Genomic DNA, 18,603 nt, shown 5'->3' with positions numbered 1-18,603 from the left:
TCTAAAAAAAATTAGTTTCTGGAGTACCTCTGTAGGCGCTCTAAAAAAACCCTGAGGTAGTGTTTGGTTCTAGAGTATAATAGGACTGAGTCACTCTATTTCTAATTTATTATTGTTTAGATTGATTTAATGTAGGATAAAATGACTCAAAAGGAAAATTACGTTTAAATGCTGAATCATTTGGTTCTCTAAAATCATTTGGACGGAGTGATCTGTCACTGTTTCATCTTAATTGAACCAAAACACTACCTTAGTTTGTGAATATTGCCAGCGCACTCGAGTGATCATATGTGCGGGAGTAGAGCTAGGTTCTGACTAAAGGGGAAGAGATGTTTTGGCAAATAACAACGATAACCACACATGATAAAATACACCCGTGCACATATGTGTATATTAAGTTGGCAATAGCATAGATAATAACTAAATCAATGCTTGTTTTCTCATAGAAAAGAAAGCTAAAAATCTAAAATTATCTAAAAATTATAGAGAAAAGGGAGAAATAAATTCATTAGTTCTAAGTCTTTAATCTACATCTGGCTAATCTAATTTACGGACAAAATCCTGTAATAACAAGGAAAAGAGGTAAGATAAAGAGAAGTAATCTTAAAGCATATTGATGACACTAGAGATTAATAGGTAGAAAATAATAATTAAAAAGACACTAATTAACATCATAGCTAGCTAATTATGCGTCCATTATGTGGACTAACTAGAATATTGTGTAGAAAAAAACCCCACAACAATAACATCAGGAACAAAAAAGAGGGAATGACAAGTATGTTTTGATTCGGGAAAAATTCAATTTAAATGTATTCCAATCATTAATTTCCCTTACTATATATTTTCATTTGCTAAAAAATCAATATTGCATTTTTATAACAATTAGTATTGTCTTTTTTTTTAACAATTAATATTACCTTAAAGGCACTTTCGGGACAAACCTACCGTTTCATGTGCTATCTAAACTTATATATAATTAAATAATGGTTGGTCAAAATTTGTAAATTTTGGTTTTACCTGTACAAATATGACGATGCTGAAGACAACATGAAGTCTGAGGGTCTATTTTGAACGTGGTAATTTTTTCTATCAAATTGTACTGATTTTATGTATAATTTCTGTAAAATCCAAATAAGCAGAGCCCGAAGTTTGATTTGCTTCCGACAGGGTTACAATCACCAACTCAAAATTATTTTTGAAAGCACAAATATTCAAATTCATACAAAAACATGTAGACAGGTAATCAGAAAAATCTAGTTGAAATATCTTCCTTATCGTCTCCAGTGATCCAGTCTCCACGGGAAGCGGGACTGAGCTCCCCTCCACTCTCACCCCTCCGCCCCACAGCCTCCACCTCCGTTCTCCATGCGCGCCTAGTTCCCTTCCCTCCACCCATCACCCCGAGGACCCAAAGCTCATGTCTTCGATGACAGTCACCTCCTCACCATTACCCTTCCTCTCCTCTTCGTCCTCGTTAACGTGCCATCTCCGCCGAGCGGGCACCGCCACCGCTACGGCAGCGTCATCTGCTTCTGAAGACTTCGACTACCCTCTCGCCGACCCCTCTCTTCGATGGCCCCACCTTCGCTTCCCGTACCTCCCCGCGCCGCGCTTCCCAGCCACCGTCGCCGCGGCACCTCCGGTCCCCGCCAGACCACCACAGGAAGTGGAGGACCCCGTGGCGACTTCCGGCTCGGCATCTTCACTCGTGGAGCCGCTGGACGCGCGTGCTCATCGCGGGAGGGTGAAAAAGCTGAGTAAGCTCGCGCTGCGGCGGGCGCAGGACTGGCGCGCGCGCGTGGCCGGGCTCGCGGACGCCGTCCTCGAGCTGCCTCCCGGGGCGCCTGTCGACGACGTGCTCGACGGCGCTCGGGCATCGCCGGACGAGGTCGCCTTCGTCGTGCGCGCCGTCGGGGAGAGCTCGTGGCGGCGCGCGTTGGATGCTTTCGAGTGGCTCGCCCGGAGCAGCGCCCCGGCTTCACGCGCCGTCGCCGTCGTCCTCGGCGTCCTCGGTCGCGCGCGCCAGGATTCGATCGCAGAGGAGGTCTTCCTCCGATTCGCCGGAGAGGGCGCCACTGTTCAGGTGTTCAACGCCATGATGGGCGTTTATGCGCGCTCTGGCCGATTCGATGACGCACGGCAGCTGCTTGACACAATGCACGACCGGGGGATCGATCCTGACCTCGTCAGCTTCAATACTCTAATCAATGCCAGGTCCAAGTCTGGGTGTTTGGCTGCTGGCGTCGCCCTTGACCTGCTATTTGAAGTTCGACAATCTGGGCTAAGGCCAGATGTTATCACTTACAACACGCTCATCAGTGCTTGCTCACAGAGTTCTAATCTCGAAGATGCTGTGACAGTGTTTGAGGACATGATAGCTTCGGAGTGCCGGCCGGATTTGTGGACATACAATGCAATGGTGTCGGTGCATGGCCGGTGTGGGAAGGCTGAGGAGGCTGAGCGGCTGTTTAGGGAGCTGGTGGAGAAGGGTTTTATGCCTGATGCGATCACTTACAATTCTCTTCTCTATGCTTTTGCAAAGGAAGGGAATGTTGACAAGGTGGAGCACACATGTGAGCAATTGGTTAAGGCTGGGTTCAAGAAAAATGAAATAACATACAACACCATGATTCACATGTATGGGAAGATGGGCAGGCTTGACTTAGCAGTGGGTCTGTATGATGAGATGAGGGCTATGGGCTGTACTCCAGATGCTGTGACGTATACGGTCATGATTGATTCTTTGGGGAAGATGAATAGGATTGCTGAGGCAGGGAAGGTGCTGGAGGACATGACAGATGCGGGATTGAAGCCAACTTTAATAGCTTTTAGTGCTTTGATTTGTGCATATGCCAAAGGTGGGAGGCGGGCTGATGCGGAGAATACATTTGATTGCATGATTGCATCAGGTGTCAAACCTGATCGTTTAGCGTACTTGGTTATGCTGGATGTTTTTGCAAGGTCAGGTGATACGGAAAAAATGTTGTGTCTGTATCGAAAAATGATGAATGATAATTATAGACCAGATGATGACATGTACCAGGTCTTGCTTGTTGCACTTGCAAAGGAAGATAAGTGTGAGGAGATTGAAGAAGTTATCCAAGATATGGAATTACTTTGTCGAATGAATCTGGGAATAATATCAACAATGCTCATTAAGGCGAGGTGTGTTTCCCAGGGTGCTAAACTATTAAAAAAGGCATGTCTCCAGGGATACAAGCCTGATATTAAGAGCTTAAGGTCCATTATGAATGCATATGTAATGACAGAAAAGCATGAGGAAGGTCTCTCTTTGCTTGAATGCATCTGTGAACATGTTTCCTTTTCCCAGGATTTGATATCAGAATGTTCCATCATGCTTCTATGCAGAAAGCAGACGAGCATTTCTGCCTATGAACAGTACAGTCAAAGGTTAATGTTAAAATACCCTGGTCAAAACTGTAACTTGTATGAGTACTTGATTACATGCCTCATTGAAGCTGAGTTTTTTTCTGAAGCTTGTCAAGTGTTCTGTGACATGCAGTTTATTGGCATAGAAGCTTCTAAAAGTATTTACGAGAGCATAATTTCTACCTACTGTAAACTGGGATTCCCAGAAACAGCACACAGGTTAATGGATGATGCTTTGCAATCTGGTATTCCGTTAAACATTCTCTCTTGTCGGGTAATTATAATTGAAGCATATGGGAAGATAAAGCTCTGGCAGCAAGCAGAAATCTTGGTGAAAGGGCTGAGGCAAGCATCAGGTATTGATAGAAGGATTTGGAATGCTTTGATACATGCATATGCAGAGAGTGGACTTTATGAAAAAGCAAGGGCAGTCTTTGATAATATGATTAAAACAGGTCCTCTGCCAACTGTTGATTCAGTTAATGGAATGATGAGGGCATTGATTGTTGATGGCAGATTGGATGAGTTGTATGTCGTTGTAGAAGAGCTTCAAGATATGAACTTTAAGATCAGCAAAAGTACAGTGCTCCTTTTGCTTGATGCTTTTGCAAAAGCTGGGGATGTATTCGAGGTAATGAAAATCTATAATGGAATGAAGGCTGCAGGATACTTGCCAAATATGCACCTCTACAGAAGTATGATTTCCTTGCTCTGCCATCACAACCGATTCAGGGATGTGGAATTGATGATTGCAGAGATGGAGGGAGCAGGGTTCAAGCCAGATCTTGCCATACTTAATGCTCTTCTTAATATGTACACTGCCGCTGGGAACTTTGATAGGACAACACAAGTATATCGAAGTATTCTAGAAGCTGGCTTAGAGCCTGATGAAGATACATACAATACATTGATAGTCATGTACTGTAGAAGCTTTAGGCCGGAAGAAGGTTTTACATTATTGAATGAAATGGGCAAACGAGGTCTGACACCAAAGTTGCAATCCTACAAAAGCTTGCTTGCTGCATCTGCAAAAGCAGAGCTGAGGGAGCAAGCTGACCAGATTTTTGAGGAAATGCGATCTAAGAGTTATCAATTGAATAGATCAATCTATCATATGATGATGAAAATTTACAGGAATGCTGGCAACCACTCCAAAGCTGAGAACTTGCTAGCAGTAATGAAAGAGGATGGCATAGAGCCAACAATTGCCACTATGCATATTCTCATGACTTCTTACGGCACTGCTGGACAACCTCGTGAAGCTGAGAATGTACTGAACAACTTGAAATCTTCCAGTTTGGAAGTCAGCACGTTACCATACAGTACTGTCTTTGATGCTTACCTGAAAAACGGTGACTACAATCATGGAACCACAAAACTGCTGGAAATGAAAAGAGATGGTGTAGAACCGGATCATCAAGTTTGGACATGTTTCATCAGGGCAGCTAGTTTGTGTGAGCAAACTGCTGATGCTATTCTTCTTCTAAAGTCTCTACAGGATTGTGGATTTGACCTTCCCATTAGGTTAATACTTTACTTGATTATGTTAAAGAGATGGACATTTCGCATGGATTTTTTTTTTCTTTGTTCATGTTTTGGTTTTTGGTTCTTGAATCTTTTGCAGGCTTCTGACTGAAAGGACACCATCACTGTTAAGTGAGATTGCCAATTATCTGGAAGAGCTTGAAGCATTAGAAGATTCTGCTGCTTTGAACTTTGTAAATGCAGTAGAAGATTTGTTGTGGGCATTTGAATGCAGAGCAACAGCTTCACGGATTTTCCAATTGGCAGTAGAGAGAAGCATATACCGTGATAATGTCTTTCGGTATCCATGGCAATCTCTATACCGCAAAATTTCATTTGAAGTAGTGTACAATTTCATTCTACAAAAAAATATATGTATTTCATGTGCATATATAAAATTGCATAATTGGTGTAGGCATTGTTTTTTCAAGTTACACTTATCAACTTTGGCTCAAGCAATGATTTTTTTTTTTTTGTAAAAGCGAAGTACTAAACTAATTACTGCTAAGGATGGCTCCCATCAATAACACTAATTTTTTCCCAAGAAATCTACATGACATGCCACATTCTGGTGGTGTTTTAGAACTCAAATCTGATAGCAAGAGAGCCAGTCAATAATTACCTATGTTCCTTAATTTGTTCTTCCTTCAGTTGCCTATGAAAGGCCATATGGTCCTAGGCTCCAGGTCAAGTCAAAGATCTATTTGTGTGATGCTATAAGAGTTAAGGTATTTGACTATTTGAGTAATAATATTTGTCTATTTTTCTATTCATATATTAAGATCATTATGACACACCATCTTATCATGGCATTCCCCTCTGGTTTTACCGTTTTAGTATGTTCTTCTTCTGGTTATGATATCTGCAAAGTGGCAATATTGAATTAATCTATCTGTTAACTTTTTATTGGTGAATGGCTCAGCGTGGCACAAAAGGACTGGGGCGCTGACTTCCGGAAGCTGTCTGCTGGGGCTGCACTTGTTGGTCTTACTTTGTGGCTTGATCACATGCAAGTATGTGCTGAAAGAATACCTTTTTTATGATGTTGCATTCATAGTCATAAGAGTGGTAAAAACATCTTTGCTTTGCTCTTCAACATATAATTGTTTACCATCAGTTTTAGGCATAGTCACAGGAAATGGATCGAACTCATTGACCCTCAACTCCGGTACTCGGGTTCATTTTTGACCCAGCCATGTAAAAACCTGACACAAGCAGCATACCATGTTCCTTGACCCCATCGACCCAGAAATTTTGTGACTATGGTTTTAGGTTTATTGTCTTGTTCTGTGATATTTTGTCATGATTATTGACAGCAAAGTAACTGGAACACTGAGAATCTCACTACATGAATTTTTAGCTTTTTGATTCAATGTTCTCACATCAGTTACATAGTAAGAAGAATGATGTGAACAAGTTAAGATTAAAATGAGGATTGGCATATGCTATTTAAGTTCTTTATTAGTTCCAATTACACTAGTACTGGTGATTTTCACCTTGCAATGATGTAATATTGCAAATTGCTGAAGGTAATAGGTCGGTAAGTACTGCAACATACATCTTGGAGGTGTAGTTGGCAGTAGAGCCTGCACTTGTTTGATATTTTTCCATTTTGGTATAACTTTTCATTTTACCTGTCATTATAGGTTTTCTAGCCTATCAGCTTCTAACCCAGATATAATTTTTTTTCTCTCGAACGCACAGGAGAACTGCACATATTTATAAATAAGAGGGAAAGAAAACAAACCCAAAGGGATTTCAAAGCAGATGACCTGCTAAGAAAAACAGAAAAACACAACACTCAACCAATGAGCTAGATGGCCAAGGAACTGGCCACATTCAAAGCCCTAGCTAGGTCTAAGGAACCTAGGCCCTTAGCACCAGCTATAACCCAACAAACTGATTCATCAAGGAAACTTCTCTGAATCCTTCCCAATGAAGGGGAATCTCCATCAAAGACCACCTTATTACGGTGAAGCCAAACACACCACGCCCCTAAGATGATGACACTGTTAAGCCCCTTTCTTGTGCTTTTGGGCACATGATGCTCCACCTGTTTCCACCATTCTGTGAAGGAAGGAGTATCATCAGTTGGCATGAGATGATCCAACCCAAAAGGGGATAATAAACTGTGCCAGAACTGACGGGCAAAGATACAAGAGGTGAGTAGGTACTGGATTGTTTCCTGCTCTTGATCGCATAGGGGGCAAACCACCGGGTGCGGGAGACCTCTCTTCTCTAATCTGTCAGCAGTCCAACATCTATTCTTCATAGCTAACCAAAGAAAGAATTTGCATTTTGGAGGAGCCCAGGTTTTCCGAAGCCTTTTCCACGGTTCAAAAGGAGCTGAACCAGCAAACAAGCTTTGATAACAAGATTTTGAAGAGAATATTCCTGAAGCATTATGCCTCCATCTATGCTGTTCCGGATCCTGTGATAAATGAACCTCCCCCAAAGAATCCCAAAGCAGCAAATATTGTTGAAGGCCCAACAGAGAATGAGGAGCCCTAATATCATTGACCCAGATATAATTGGAGACATCAGTTAATAACACCTAAAAATCTTTCTAAAGAATTTTGAAGAAAACATCTTTTAATGTTTGCAGTAGGTTTATGAACTTATTGAGTTTCTCTTAGTCCTGCAATAGCCATTCTTTTTTATTTAAATGACACCTGACCTACTCTGGTTTTATTCCAGGATGCTTCACTCCAGGGTTCACCAGAATCTCCCAAATCTGTTGTACTGGTCACAGGGGAGGGGGAATATAACATGGTATCCCTGCGTAAAACCATCAGAGCCTACCTTTTGGAAATGGGCTCCCCATTCTTGCCATGTAGAGCTCGGTCAGGTCGCTTTGTGGTAAAGGATTACTCTCTTAAGATGTGGCTGAAAGATTCTCCTTTCTGCATGGACCTTGAGTTAAAAGATGCTCCAGCTCATCCTAAGTTAAACTCAATGAAGCTGATCGAAGGATATTTCATGAGAGCTGGTTTTGTATCAGCATTTAAAGATATACATGAGAGACTTGGGGAAGTATGGCCAAAAAAGTTTTCCAGGTTAGCTCTGTTGTCAGAAGAATGTAGGGATGAGGTTATCAAGGCTGATATACAAGGAAGGAAAGAAAAACTGGAGAGAATGAAGAAGAAGGGTATTGTCACAGCAAGAAAATCTAAAACAAGAGCACGACGAGGAAAATTTGTTAGGCAGCAGAAATAAAACACGAAAGTAGTGTTGGAGTAGTCGTGGCCTGTTATTTTTTGCTTCAACACATGACATTTTCTCAAACAGCACCTGGCATCTACATGAAAATTTTCTGATAGGGGTGGGGATGGAGGTGTGGAAACAAAGAATGAATTATGATTGCTGCTATTTTAGCATTGGTTACGGTTGGTTCTGTAAACTTCTTACTGGAACAAACGATGTGGTTCATGTTCTCCAAGATTTACTGAGCAGCGGGCACAGCTGGGTAACCAGCTCATACTGGTAAAATTATGTTGTATCATTTCTCGTTTAAAATTTATGACTTCCCAATACATCTTTTGTTTTATCATTCATTACAGAGATGAACAAGCTTTGGATATTATTCGGCAGTGTGCACCTATGCAGTGCGCCTTGGGCTGCGCTGATGCTTTCATGGGGAGCGCACTAGTGTGGCAGTAAGATCGGTGATTGCTGCAGTGTGGCCTTGCCATGGAAGCTGCGAGCTTCTACAAACAAATGTTGAGGGCCGGTGAGAAGGAAAATGGCTCTGCTTCATTAATGTGCTCAGCATTTGATGCCCTTGTGAGTCTCGAGCATGGCAAGATGGTTCATTGTCGCAGCATGAAGTCTAGGTTTTGTTTTGAAATGATGCACTTCAAGTGTGGCAGGCTGGCAGCTCAGTTAATACTCAAATTGTCTTCTAATGGGAAAATAGGTATGTCTTCTATTGCACACGCACAATAAATTTGTCATCTTCATTGGAATTTGTATGAGATGAGTTTGCATCTCGATTCTTACAACAAAAATCACATCTATGGATGCAATATGGGTGCACATTGTTTTAATTTTTTCGAGCTACCAAAAATTGAATATTTGAAATGCATTTCCAAGTTTCCACCAAGAGATTTTTTTTCTGGAATACGCAGGAGAGCTGCGCATCTTTGCATTAATAGATGAATAGGAAAGGGGGGAGAACCCCGGTACAGAACACACACCACTTAGAGACTAACTAAGGATCACCGACTATCATGGAGGAAACACGACCCACAACGCTGTTTTAAGCTAGCAACTCATCAACTTGGAGGAAGGACAGGGCCTTGGCTCCAGTCAAGGACCATAGCACCGCCTCTTCCCTAGCCACCCTAAGGGCTGTGACCAAGCTGGGATTACAACCATCAAAGACGCATCTATTCCTATGCTTCCAAATGGTCCAAGCACCTAGAATCACTAAAGAATTGAAACCTTTTCTCAAAAGATCAGATGCCCGAGAGCTGCTAGACTTCCACCACGACTCAAAGGAATCCTCATGAGCTGGACACAGCTCATGCAGCCCCACTGAACTAAGGAAATGAAACCAGAACTGTATGGCAAAAACACATTTGACCAGCAAATGATTTATGGTTTCAGCCTCTTGGTCGCACAGGGGGCACTGCTCAGGTCGGTCTAGTCCTCTTTTTATAAGCCTGTCAGCAGTCCAACACCTATTATGTTCCACAAGCCATATAAAGAACTTGCACTTTCCAGGAGCCCAAGATTTCCACACACGTTCTGCTGGTTCGAACTGAACCGAACCAAGGAAGAGAGCTTTATAAGCAGAACTAGTTGTATACTCCCCTGAAGCGCTGAATTTCCATAAGTGTCGATCCCTTATTCCAGGCTGGAGCACAACTGCATCAAGCACTTCACAAAGTTCCAAGAATTCAGCAATGACTCGAACTGAAATTGCCCCATTCACATCGGAGATCCACTGGAAATTAGGGAGCGTATCTCTGACCAACCGTCTGTTGGCAAGACGCGGGGGCACCAAATCAAACACTGCAGGAGCTATGTCCTTAATACATTTCCCATCCAACCATCTGTCCTTCCAGAAGAGGGTATTGGCTCCATCACCGAGCTTAGTAATAATGGCTGCAGCGATTAGATTTTTAACCACCTTACATACACGAGTGGGGAAGTCCGTTCAAGGCCTACTGGGGTCTGTTTTCTGTAGCCATGGCCAACGAGCTCTCAGAACCCAACATAGGTTCTTTAGCTCACTAATCCTAAGACCACCCAGCTCCTTGGGACGGGTAACCTTAGGCCAAGCCAAGAGGCAATGACCACCACAGAACTCTTTCCTGCCCCTCCAAAGGAAGCCCTTCCTCAGCTTATCAATTGCTTTGATGGCCCAAGCAGGAAGGTCAAGTGCCAAAGCTGCATAAATCATCTTCGCCATCATGACAAACTGCACATGAATAGCTCTACCAGCTCTGGTCATTCAGATTTTCCATGTAAGTAGCTAGCCTTCCACCAAGAGATTGGTTTGTAATATCCCTCTATCCCAAAATAAATGCACATCGCTTGTCAAGAAGTCAAGCCTTTTTAAGTTTGTCCAAATTTATACACAATAATACTAATATTTCTAAGTGCCATTGATATGCAACTCTAAGAGCTTAATAATAGGTTCGATAAATATGTTACCTAGCTTAATATTTTTTATTCTTTTCATCTTTTTTCTTTGCTTCCTTACATTCGTCTTATCCTTATGCAGGTCTAGTGGAGTGGTGAGAGTTTTCTCCCTAAGTCATCAGGTCATGAGTTCGACATAGCCTCTTCGTATTTACGGCTGAATGTTGCCTTGGTTTATCCCTTTCCAAGAGCCAACTCATGTGGGAGCCTTCAGCACTAAGTCTGTTCTTTCACTTAGCTTATCTTTATGCTGCTTTGAATCCGATAATTTCATTTGCGGCTTATGACAAGGAAAAACTTATTGAACCTGCAAAATTTCATCCTCAATATTTGACAACTATAAATTTGGTCCAACTTTGTTCCCAACTTAATATGTTCATTTAATGTAGTTTGAAAACGCAGGAGAGCTACATTCATTGTATTAGAGAGAGAGAAAGCAGCCATACAACACCAGCTTCTCCTATGGGGACATATATATAAGAGGTTGTTACAGACTCAAGAGACTAGCCTTATAAAAAGAAATGACAAGACCTGACTGAGAAGAACCTAACCAAATTAGTCTTAAACCCCCAAGCCCGAAACCCTGGATGTTCTTGTCCCCAACCAAACCCAGAGGTTATGTTCATCCTTGAGCTCATTTATGATCAAGTTGACTGAAGGAGAGACCCTAAAAAACACAAGAATTTATTAGGGAGTTCACTCCCTTTTAAAACACTTTCTTTACTTTTTTTCATTGTCTTGTGCCACCAATCCGTGAAGCTTGTGTCATTCTTACTAGGTACAACATCAGTCAGGTTCAATGGTGCAAACAATATGAACCAAACTGCACCTTTACCACCACCAACTCGTTTATATCGAACACTTTTTGAGTTAGTTTTGTTTTCAAACTTATCTTGGCTTTCATAGTTATATTGTACTAGATTATCAAAGTGTACATCGTCACTCATCACTAGACTTACCTAGGTCAAGCTATTCATCCATACCCCTTTATATTACGGCCAAAGGAAAGACAAAGATCTAGCCAATCCTTAAACTTCGTGGTCGTCCTTTGAAAATCGAATTTGAACACCATCAATAGGGGCAAAAAATCCATGTAGGCACAATCAATCACCATATCATGACCTAGTCTATATGCCTCTATAAAACACATGTTAGTCATAATAATCTAGTGTTGTCATTAATCACCGAAACCCAACTAGGGGCCTAGATGCTTTCAGGCTTGCTCCTAGCATCAACAACACCCATCTCTAGGCTAGGAGAATTGCCATTTGGAGGTGATGACCTAGCAACACCATGTCCCTAGCATGCCTTTTCCTAACACAACATTGATGTCATCTACCATTGGCCTTCGTGGTGCCTCCATGGTGCCTCCATTGCTAGCCTCAACCAATGTCGTAGTAACCACATGAGGCACTCTGACCATATTCCCACGAGTGCTAGAGCTGACATCCTTGCAGTGCTAGACCAATGTTGTCAAGTCGATAAGTCGAGTCGAGTCGACAAGGTACCGACTTGGTGACTAGTCGATAAGTTAGTCGACTAGTCGTCGACTTGCCAATATAGTGGTTGTTTTGCCTATATAATGGCTTCATATAAACAATATAGCATTTATATATGAAGAAAGGGCATTTTTACCTCATTTGAAGCCTGAAATGAAACTGAAGAAAGGATCATTTTTTTTGAAGTTCAAAGAACTTATTTGGATTTAAAAACAATGCAGCCCCATACAACTTCACCTCCATTTGATCTTGCCACCTCCGATTAATAATGGCAAGCAACTTACTCTTCATTGCCTCTACCTTCAAAACCCGAAGTGATCTTTTGATTCCAGTCTAGAGGTGGGCGGCGGCCAGAGGAGGGGCTAGCGCAGGACTCACCAGAACTTGTAGAGGAGGGGAGGCGGCCAGAGGAGGGGCTGGCGGCGGCCAGGGCAGCGTGTAGACTGTAGAGGAGGGTCTAGAGGCGGCTGTTGGAGGTAGGGTTTTTGTTGTGTATGGGCCTTTGGGCTGCTCGGGCTGAAATGGGGACAAGTCGACCGACTTGCTAGACCAAGTCGACGACTAGTCGACTGAGATATTCCAGTCGTTGACAAGTCGCCCAACTTGCCAGAAAAGTCGTGCCGGCCCCCCAAGTCGAGCTCCCATGACTGACTGGACGACTAGTCGACGACTTGAAAATAGGGTGCTAGACCACTGTTTGCTGATTAGGGGATGAAAAAGTAGTGACCATGACATCGCTTGGACAACTGTAGGATCGATGACCAAGCCTACAACAAATTAAGCAGTGCACCCTTCTTCAGTATTCCACGACTTGGTTCTCTGGCAAAAAATAGTTGCAGGACAAACCACCAAGACCGTCTAGCATTTGACAGCGAGGGCCTTGAAGTTCTTAAAGGCGTCTCTTGCACGATCGACAAATTTCTTATTCCTTCCACCCTCACCTATCCAACCCTCTGGGAGCCTAGGCACGACGAATATGTCTTGATAATGACCCTAGGTAGGGATGGCAATTTAACCCACAAACCCGAAACCCGACGAGTTTGGGTATGGGTGTAGATTTTGACCCGCGGGTGCAACCCGCACCCGACTTGAAGTTTCGCGGGTGTGGGTGCAGGTTTTCATTTCAACCCGTGGGTCACCCGAATCCGACCCGGAATTTAATTTATTCTTTATTTTACAGAAAAATGATTAAGATACAACAAGGATTATTTTGAACAAGTAACTTGGTTAATGATTCATGAATATTTTGTTGCTGCTCAATATGAGATGACTTAAAACTTATAGATGTAACTCAATTATTGTTTGTACTTAATTGTTTATAGCTGAATTATTGTTTAAAAGTGTATAGTGAGTAAAACCCGCAGGTGACCCGAAACCCGACGGGTTCGGGTGCGAGTTTGAAATTGCACCCGAGGGTGCGATCGTGGATGGGTTTAGTTAGACTTCACGAGTGCGATCATGGGCGGGTTCTTGCTCCACCTGACCCAAACCTGACTCGAACCCGACCCATTGCCATCCCTAATCCTAGGTGGAGAAGGAGCCTTTGTAATAGCTAGTGATAGAGGGGGGATGATCTATTTATATAGGTTATCACTTACAATACCTTGACAGACAGAAATTGGTTAACTGATATTAAAGGGGCCTTGACAGTAGGTGTCTTTGCCGATCTACTTGATCTCTGGGATGAACTTCAAAATGTCCAGCTTTATCCAGACAGGGAGGATAAGCATATTTTCAGGTTCGCTAATGACGGAATTTATTCAGCGAAAGCAGCGTATAATGGCCTCTTCATCGGGTCGACCATAGCTAAGTATTGAGATCTTATTTGGAAAACCTGGTCCCCTCCCAAATGTAAATTCTTTTTATGGCTTGCTGATCTTGGAAGATGCTGGACAGCAGATCGTCTGCAGAAGAGAGGACTTAGCCATCCTGACAAATGTGTCTTGTGTGACCAAGAGCAAGAAACCATAGATCACATCTTGGTGGGGTGTGTTTTTGCTAGGAGTTTTTGGTTTCAGCTGTTGGGACAGGTCAACTTATCCGCCCTTGCTCCTGTGGTGGGAGAAACTAAAGCAATGGAATGGTGGAGCAGAAGCAGTGAGCTGGTTCAGGGAATTGCTAAAAAAGGGCTCAATTCCTTGATTACCCTTGGGCTTTGGACTCTCTGGAACCATAGAAATGGATGTGTTTTTGATAGAGTTACACCTAGCCTGGAGGGGGCTATTAGAAGAGCTGAAGAAGAAATTATTATTTGGAAGTTTGCGGGGGCCAAGCATCTTGCCCTTATTACAGCTCCCATTCCAGGTGTCATGTAGGGCTCTAGTAGAGAGTCCAGTAGGCCTTGTTTATTTTCTTTCTTCTTTTTCTTCTTTATTTCTTCTTTTTTTTCTGTTGTGTTTGTATTTGGTCTAATTTTAGACCCTTCTTCTTAATTCAATGATACGCAGCTCTCCTGCGTGTTCGAAAAAAAATCACTTACAATACCAAGGCATCACGATACGACAATGCACCCAATCAACGCATACCATATCCCCTAGAAGAAAACCTAGAGCTAGCGTCGATCCAACTTTAAACCTTGGAGTACCCCTAGGAAAGGAAATGACTAGCACGAGGAGACAAGATGTTGAGGCAAAGTGATGCCTCTATGGGAGGAGAAACCTTGCCTGGAGAGGCCATGCCCGTGGAGGTGGATGTCGAACCATGGACTAACATCGACATAGGGCTAGGTGGTTGGCCTTGGGAGAGGAAGGGAAGGGAAAACAGAAAAGACTAGGTTTCTCCTTAATATGTTCATTGTTGATTTGTGTAATAACACAAGGTTTCAACAAGTGAAGAATCTTAGTGATATCTATTATGGGACATCAAGTGAAGAATCTCAATGAGCTTTGTTATGGGGCATCAATTAAGGGCCAGGGCCCATATGAACCATTAGATGGATTTGATTAGCTAGATATATGTTTAGATCTGGATCAACTAGAGATAGGATTGGATATGAGGCCTTTCTTAGATGGTCAACATTCCTCTCTACATAAAGGGAGGTGATGTATCAAGGAAGAAGAAAATAAGAACTAACAATCTAATTCCCTAAATGCTCTAGTCTCCCTCCAAATTGCCATTTAATAATCTTCCTAGCAATGGTTATCCTCAAATGAACTAGGGTTCATAACATCCCTCTATCAAACTCGTTGAGACAAAGAAGAACAATCATTTTAAACTTATTTATTTGGAAATTGGTATTGATCCTTCCAGTTGCTATTTGCTACTCGTAAATGTTGAGAGAAGAATATTTTTAGCAATGAACCATGCGAAGAACCAAGCTATAGAGTAAGAATAAGATGGATGATCAATACTTAAATGTTGTTGAGTAATTAGACATTTTCCAGATTAAATTTCGAATATAAATCAAGAATAAGAGTAAAGAAACTAGCATGATATTACCTAACATGCTAGTAAGCAGTACACAAAACACATCCATTACAACAGGTAAATTGAAGTAAATCATATGTTACGTACTGTTTGGACATATTGAATGAAGATGCTGAAGCGGCAACGATGGCGTTAGCGACAGTCGTCAAGAAGATCGCGAGCAGTCATGTGAGGACGCTTCCCAAAAACCTTATCCGTTCTCTTGGTGCATGATCTCGAAGGCAGCGAATTCTAGAGACTTGCTCTCCCGATCGCAGATGCACGTCGATGCTTAGGATAAAGAAGACTACAACAGCGGCGCAGCAGAAAACAGAGACAAAACCTAACTCGTGTATTGGATATCTTTGGCGGCGGCTGTTAGGCGCAATATATAGAGTCGCCTCCATGTCTCACAAACCGATAGGGGCTCGTGTCATCATCTATTCGTGATCCGATAAGGACACACATCACGATTTGGTTGTGAACAGATAAGGACTCTAAACTTAACAGCCAAGCAACCAAAAATAAAAATAGGAAAAGGAAGCCGTGCCCCTGCAAGGCGGAGGACCGGATTTTGGCAGACCATTCACGTGCACGTCGCACATCCTCCGCCTTGGCCATGCGAGTGAGCACACGTGCGCATGTGGTTCTCCATCCTTTCTCCCCTCATCCATGACTTGGTGGAAGAGAGAGTCCACATATAAACTAGTATCACTCCACTTAAACTATCAATGTGGGACTATTGGTTCTATCATCCTCTTGCTATACATGGGCCTTTGAGATTTTTTATGATTTAATTGAATTTCTCTATTGGGCTAACCCACAAATCCAACAAATTGTTTGGTCAGTGGTCACATTCATTAAGTGTGACTTTTCTCTGACGTGTAAGTGATGAATGTATCCTTAAACGCTTCCAAGCCATGGCAGTGACATGAAGCTTTAGTTTGTATTCTAATAGTTTATAAGATAGCTACATACTTGTGATGGAAGCATGTAACATGTTTTGTCTATAAATTATCATAAGTATTTTATCATCATCTAATGATCAAATTATATCATTCAAAATTTGGCGAACTATATTATTTGGTTAGTACCCCTATGATTGGGTGTTGATTCACTACAACACCCGTGACATAGACAGATAGACTCAGCCCGGCTATTAGCTTTGTCTCCCCTTGGACAAGGACTATCTGGTTCTCTGACTAAAGTTTAGTTCATGTCACATCACATCAAATATTTGAATATCAATTATGAATATTAAATATAGGTTTAATAAATTTGTTTCGTATTTTAGTCTTCATATGTGTAATTAGTTTTATAATTAGACTATATTTAATTTCTGTAATTATTATTCAAACATTTCGATGTGACATAGACTAAACTTTAGTTAGGTGGAACCAAACACTCTTTATTAGATATTAGCCAACAATAACGTGGATCTAAGACACAGAGACTAGGAGCACACATTAAGGCCGTAACTGCGTGGGTATGTGAATTGAGGATGGCAATTGAGATACAGATGATGGAATGGGAGAGAAGGAATCATGGTTCATTGAGGCTAGTTTGGAAATTCAAATCACCTTCGAAATTGGAAGAGATCGAAGGGTAAATTAGTTCATTTCTCCCTTAATTTTCTTCAATTTCAAAGAGAATTTGAGTTTCAAAAGTAGCCTTGAGTAGAGGAAGGGCGATCTAGATGGGAGGAGTTGGAGAGGTGGATGACGTGTGACGTGACAATGAGCAATAATGGAGCCTGATTTCTATCATATTTTTATAGCACTATAGTAGGCTAATGAGACGATTTTCTCTCGATGTAAAGGCTAAATATAAGTTTGAAGAATTTTGGACCAGTTTGTTATAGGCATATAGCCCCAACTTCAACAGTGGATTCTATAATGGAGTGACTCCTTTTAGCTTAGTTTGTATATTTAGAGAAAAATGATATAACAACATATCTTCCAGCGATATAGAACTATGGAATATCTACAACACCCTTCTATTTTCCATCTTATTTTCTCCATATAGTCCTTTTTCGCTTGGCTTCTTTAGGCCTCGTTCGTTGCGAGCAGTTCGGCCCGTTTCCGGCCTCGTTCTAGGTGGAATGATTCGGCTTGGTTTAGAATTCAGCTGTTTCGCCACGAGCTGTTCGTTTCTACCGGAATAAAAAACGCAAGTGGCCTGATTTGGAGTTTCTCCTTTCTTCATGGCCCGGTACGAATCTCGGTCGTCTGCCCTACGGATCGAATCTTGGCAATGACGCAAGGGGACGATACAACGGTGTAGTGCTTGCGGCGGAGGAGGCAAAGAGGCGACAACGCGAAGTGACGACATGGCGGCGTAGCGCAACCCCGACGTCTCCGTCGCCTTCTCACCAGTAAGACGCTGCCCTTTCTTCCATCCCCTCTCCTATCCCCATGTTTCTTATTCGTGAAACATGATGTTGCTCAACACCATGGCCGAGAGCAGTGGCAAAACGCAACCGGAAAACGAGGTATGGCTGGGAGGTCGCCAGTCGCGGACATGGGGTCGGGCAGGGGGTGCGGTCCCATGCGCGGACGCGGTCAGCCACAACTAGATGGGGTGGGGAGGTCACGTTGCCGCAGAGGCGCCAGCTCGGTGAACGCTCGCCACTGCAACGCTGGGTGGACGCACCGTCGGGCGGGGATCCTGCGTGGAAGCGTTCATGGCGACGGGGCGGGTTAGCCAAAGGAGGAGGTCGAGGGCGGGGAGGTAGGTGTGTGGCGCTCGTGGTGCGCGTAGGCGGAGGCGTGGAGCCTCTTGAACTGTGTGAGGAACAAGATTTTTTGATTTGGTCAAACGTGAAGACGAGAGGGTTGCATGTGATGCTGAAGGTGCTCATCAAGACGATTTCTTACAGATTGGACGAGGATGAACTTTTATGTATAGCAGAGTTTGTAGATTTCAGATTGGGTGGTGAATTTGATTATTAAAAACTCGGTCGGGGAGGTAAAGACCGTACTCTCGGTATTATATTAAGAAGAGACCGAAATATGGTCCTGACCGAGAAAATCCCTGAACCCTGGCCTCCCATCACTAGTGGACCCGCCGGATCGTCACCGCCTGTTAGTTTTGAGTCCTCTATAATGTGTAATCTAGTTGAAACAGTCTGTCTTAG

The 18,603-nt window shown here is 42.7% G+C and overlaps 1 protein-coding gene across 4 annotated transcripts; it reads left to right on the top strand.

Moving 5' to 3' along the window:
• The first annotated feature begins 1,287 nt into the window (after positions 1 to 1,287).
• LOC100277783 (pentatricopeptide repeat-containing protein At3g18110, chloroplastic) lies at positions 1,288 to 10,960 on the top strand. 4 transcript variants are annotated; one of them, XM_020543922.2, is made up of 7 exons: positions 1,297 to 4,914; positions 5,015 to 5,215; positions 5,579 to 5,642; positions 5,837 to 5,927; positions 7,612 to 8,397; positions 8,475 to 8,830; positions 10,646 to 10,960. In XM_020543922.2, the coding sequence occupies exons 1-4, from the start codon at positions 1,418 to 1,420 to the stop codon at positions 5,861 to 5,863; spliced, it is 3,789 nt and encodes a 1,262-aa protein (XP_020399511.1). In that variant the 5' UTR covers positions 1,297 to 1,417; the 3' UTR covers positions 5,864 to 5,927; positions 7,612 to 8,397; positions 8,475 to 8,830; positions 10,646 to 10,960. The 4 variants fall into 4 exon arrangements, with proteins under 4 accessions (XP_008659162.1, XP_020399511.1, XP_020399512.1 ...); XM_020543923.2 differs by having other exon boundaries at positions 5,566 to 5,642; positions 10,646 to 10,917; XM_008660940.3 differs by lacking the exon at positions 5,579 to 5,642 and having other exon boundaries at positions 1,288 to 4,914.
• Positions 10,961 to 18,603: the final 7,643 nt, after the last annotated feature.

The sequence above is a fragment of the Zea mays genome, chromosome 9 (genome assembly GCF_902167145.1).
Source record: "Zea mays cultivar B73 chromosome 9, Zm-B73-REFERENCE-NAM-5.0, whole genome shotgun sequence".
Taxonomy (NCBI): domain Eukaryota; kingdom Viridiplantae; phylum Streptophyta; class Magnoliopsida; order Poales; family Poaceae; genus Zea; species Zea mays.
This window is presented reverse-complemented; position numbering and strand designations above follow the sequence as displayed.

Coding starts and splice junctions, on each gene's coding strand:
- LOC100277783 (XM_008660940.3), top strand. CDS start 1,418: ATGTCTTCGATGACAGTCACCTCCTCACCATTACCCTTCCTCTCCTCT. Junction 5,216..5,836: donor TACCGTGATAATGTCTTTCG/GTATCCATGGCA, acceptor TGAATGGCTCAG/CGTGGCACAAAAGGACTGGG. Junction 5,928..7,611: donor TGTGGCTTGATCACATGCAA/GTATGTGCTGAA, acceptor GTTTTATTCCAG/GATGCTTCACTCCAGGGTTC.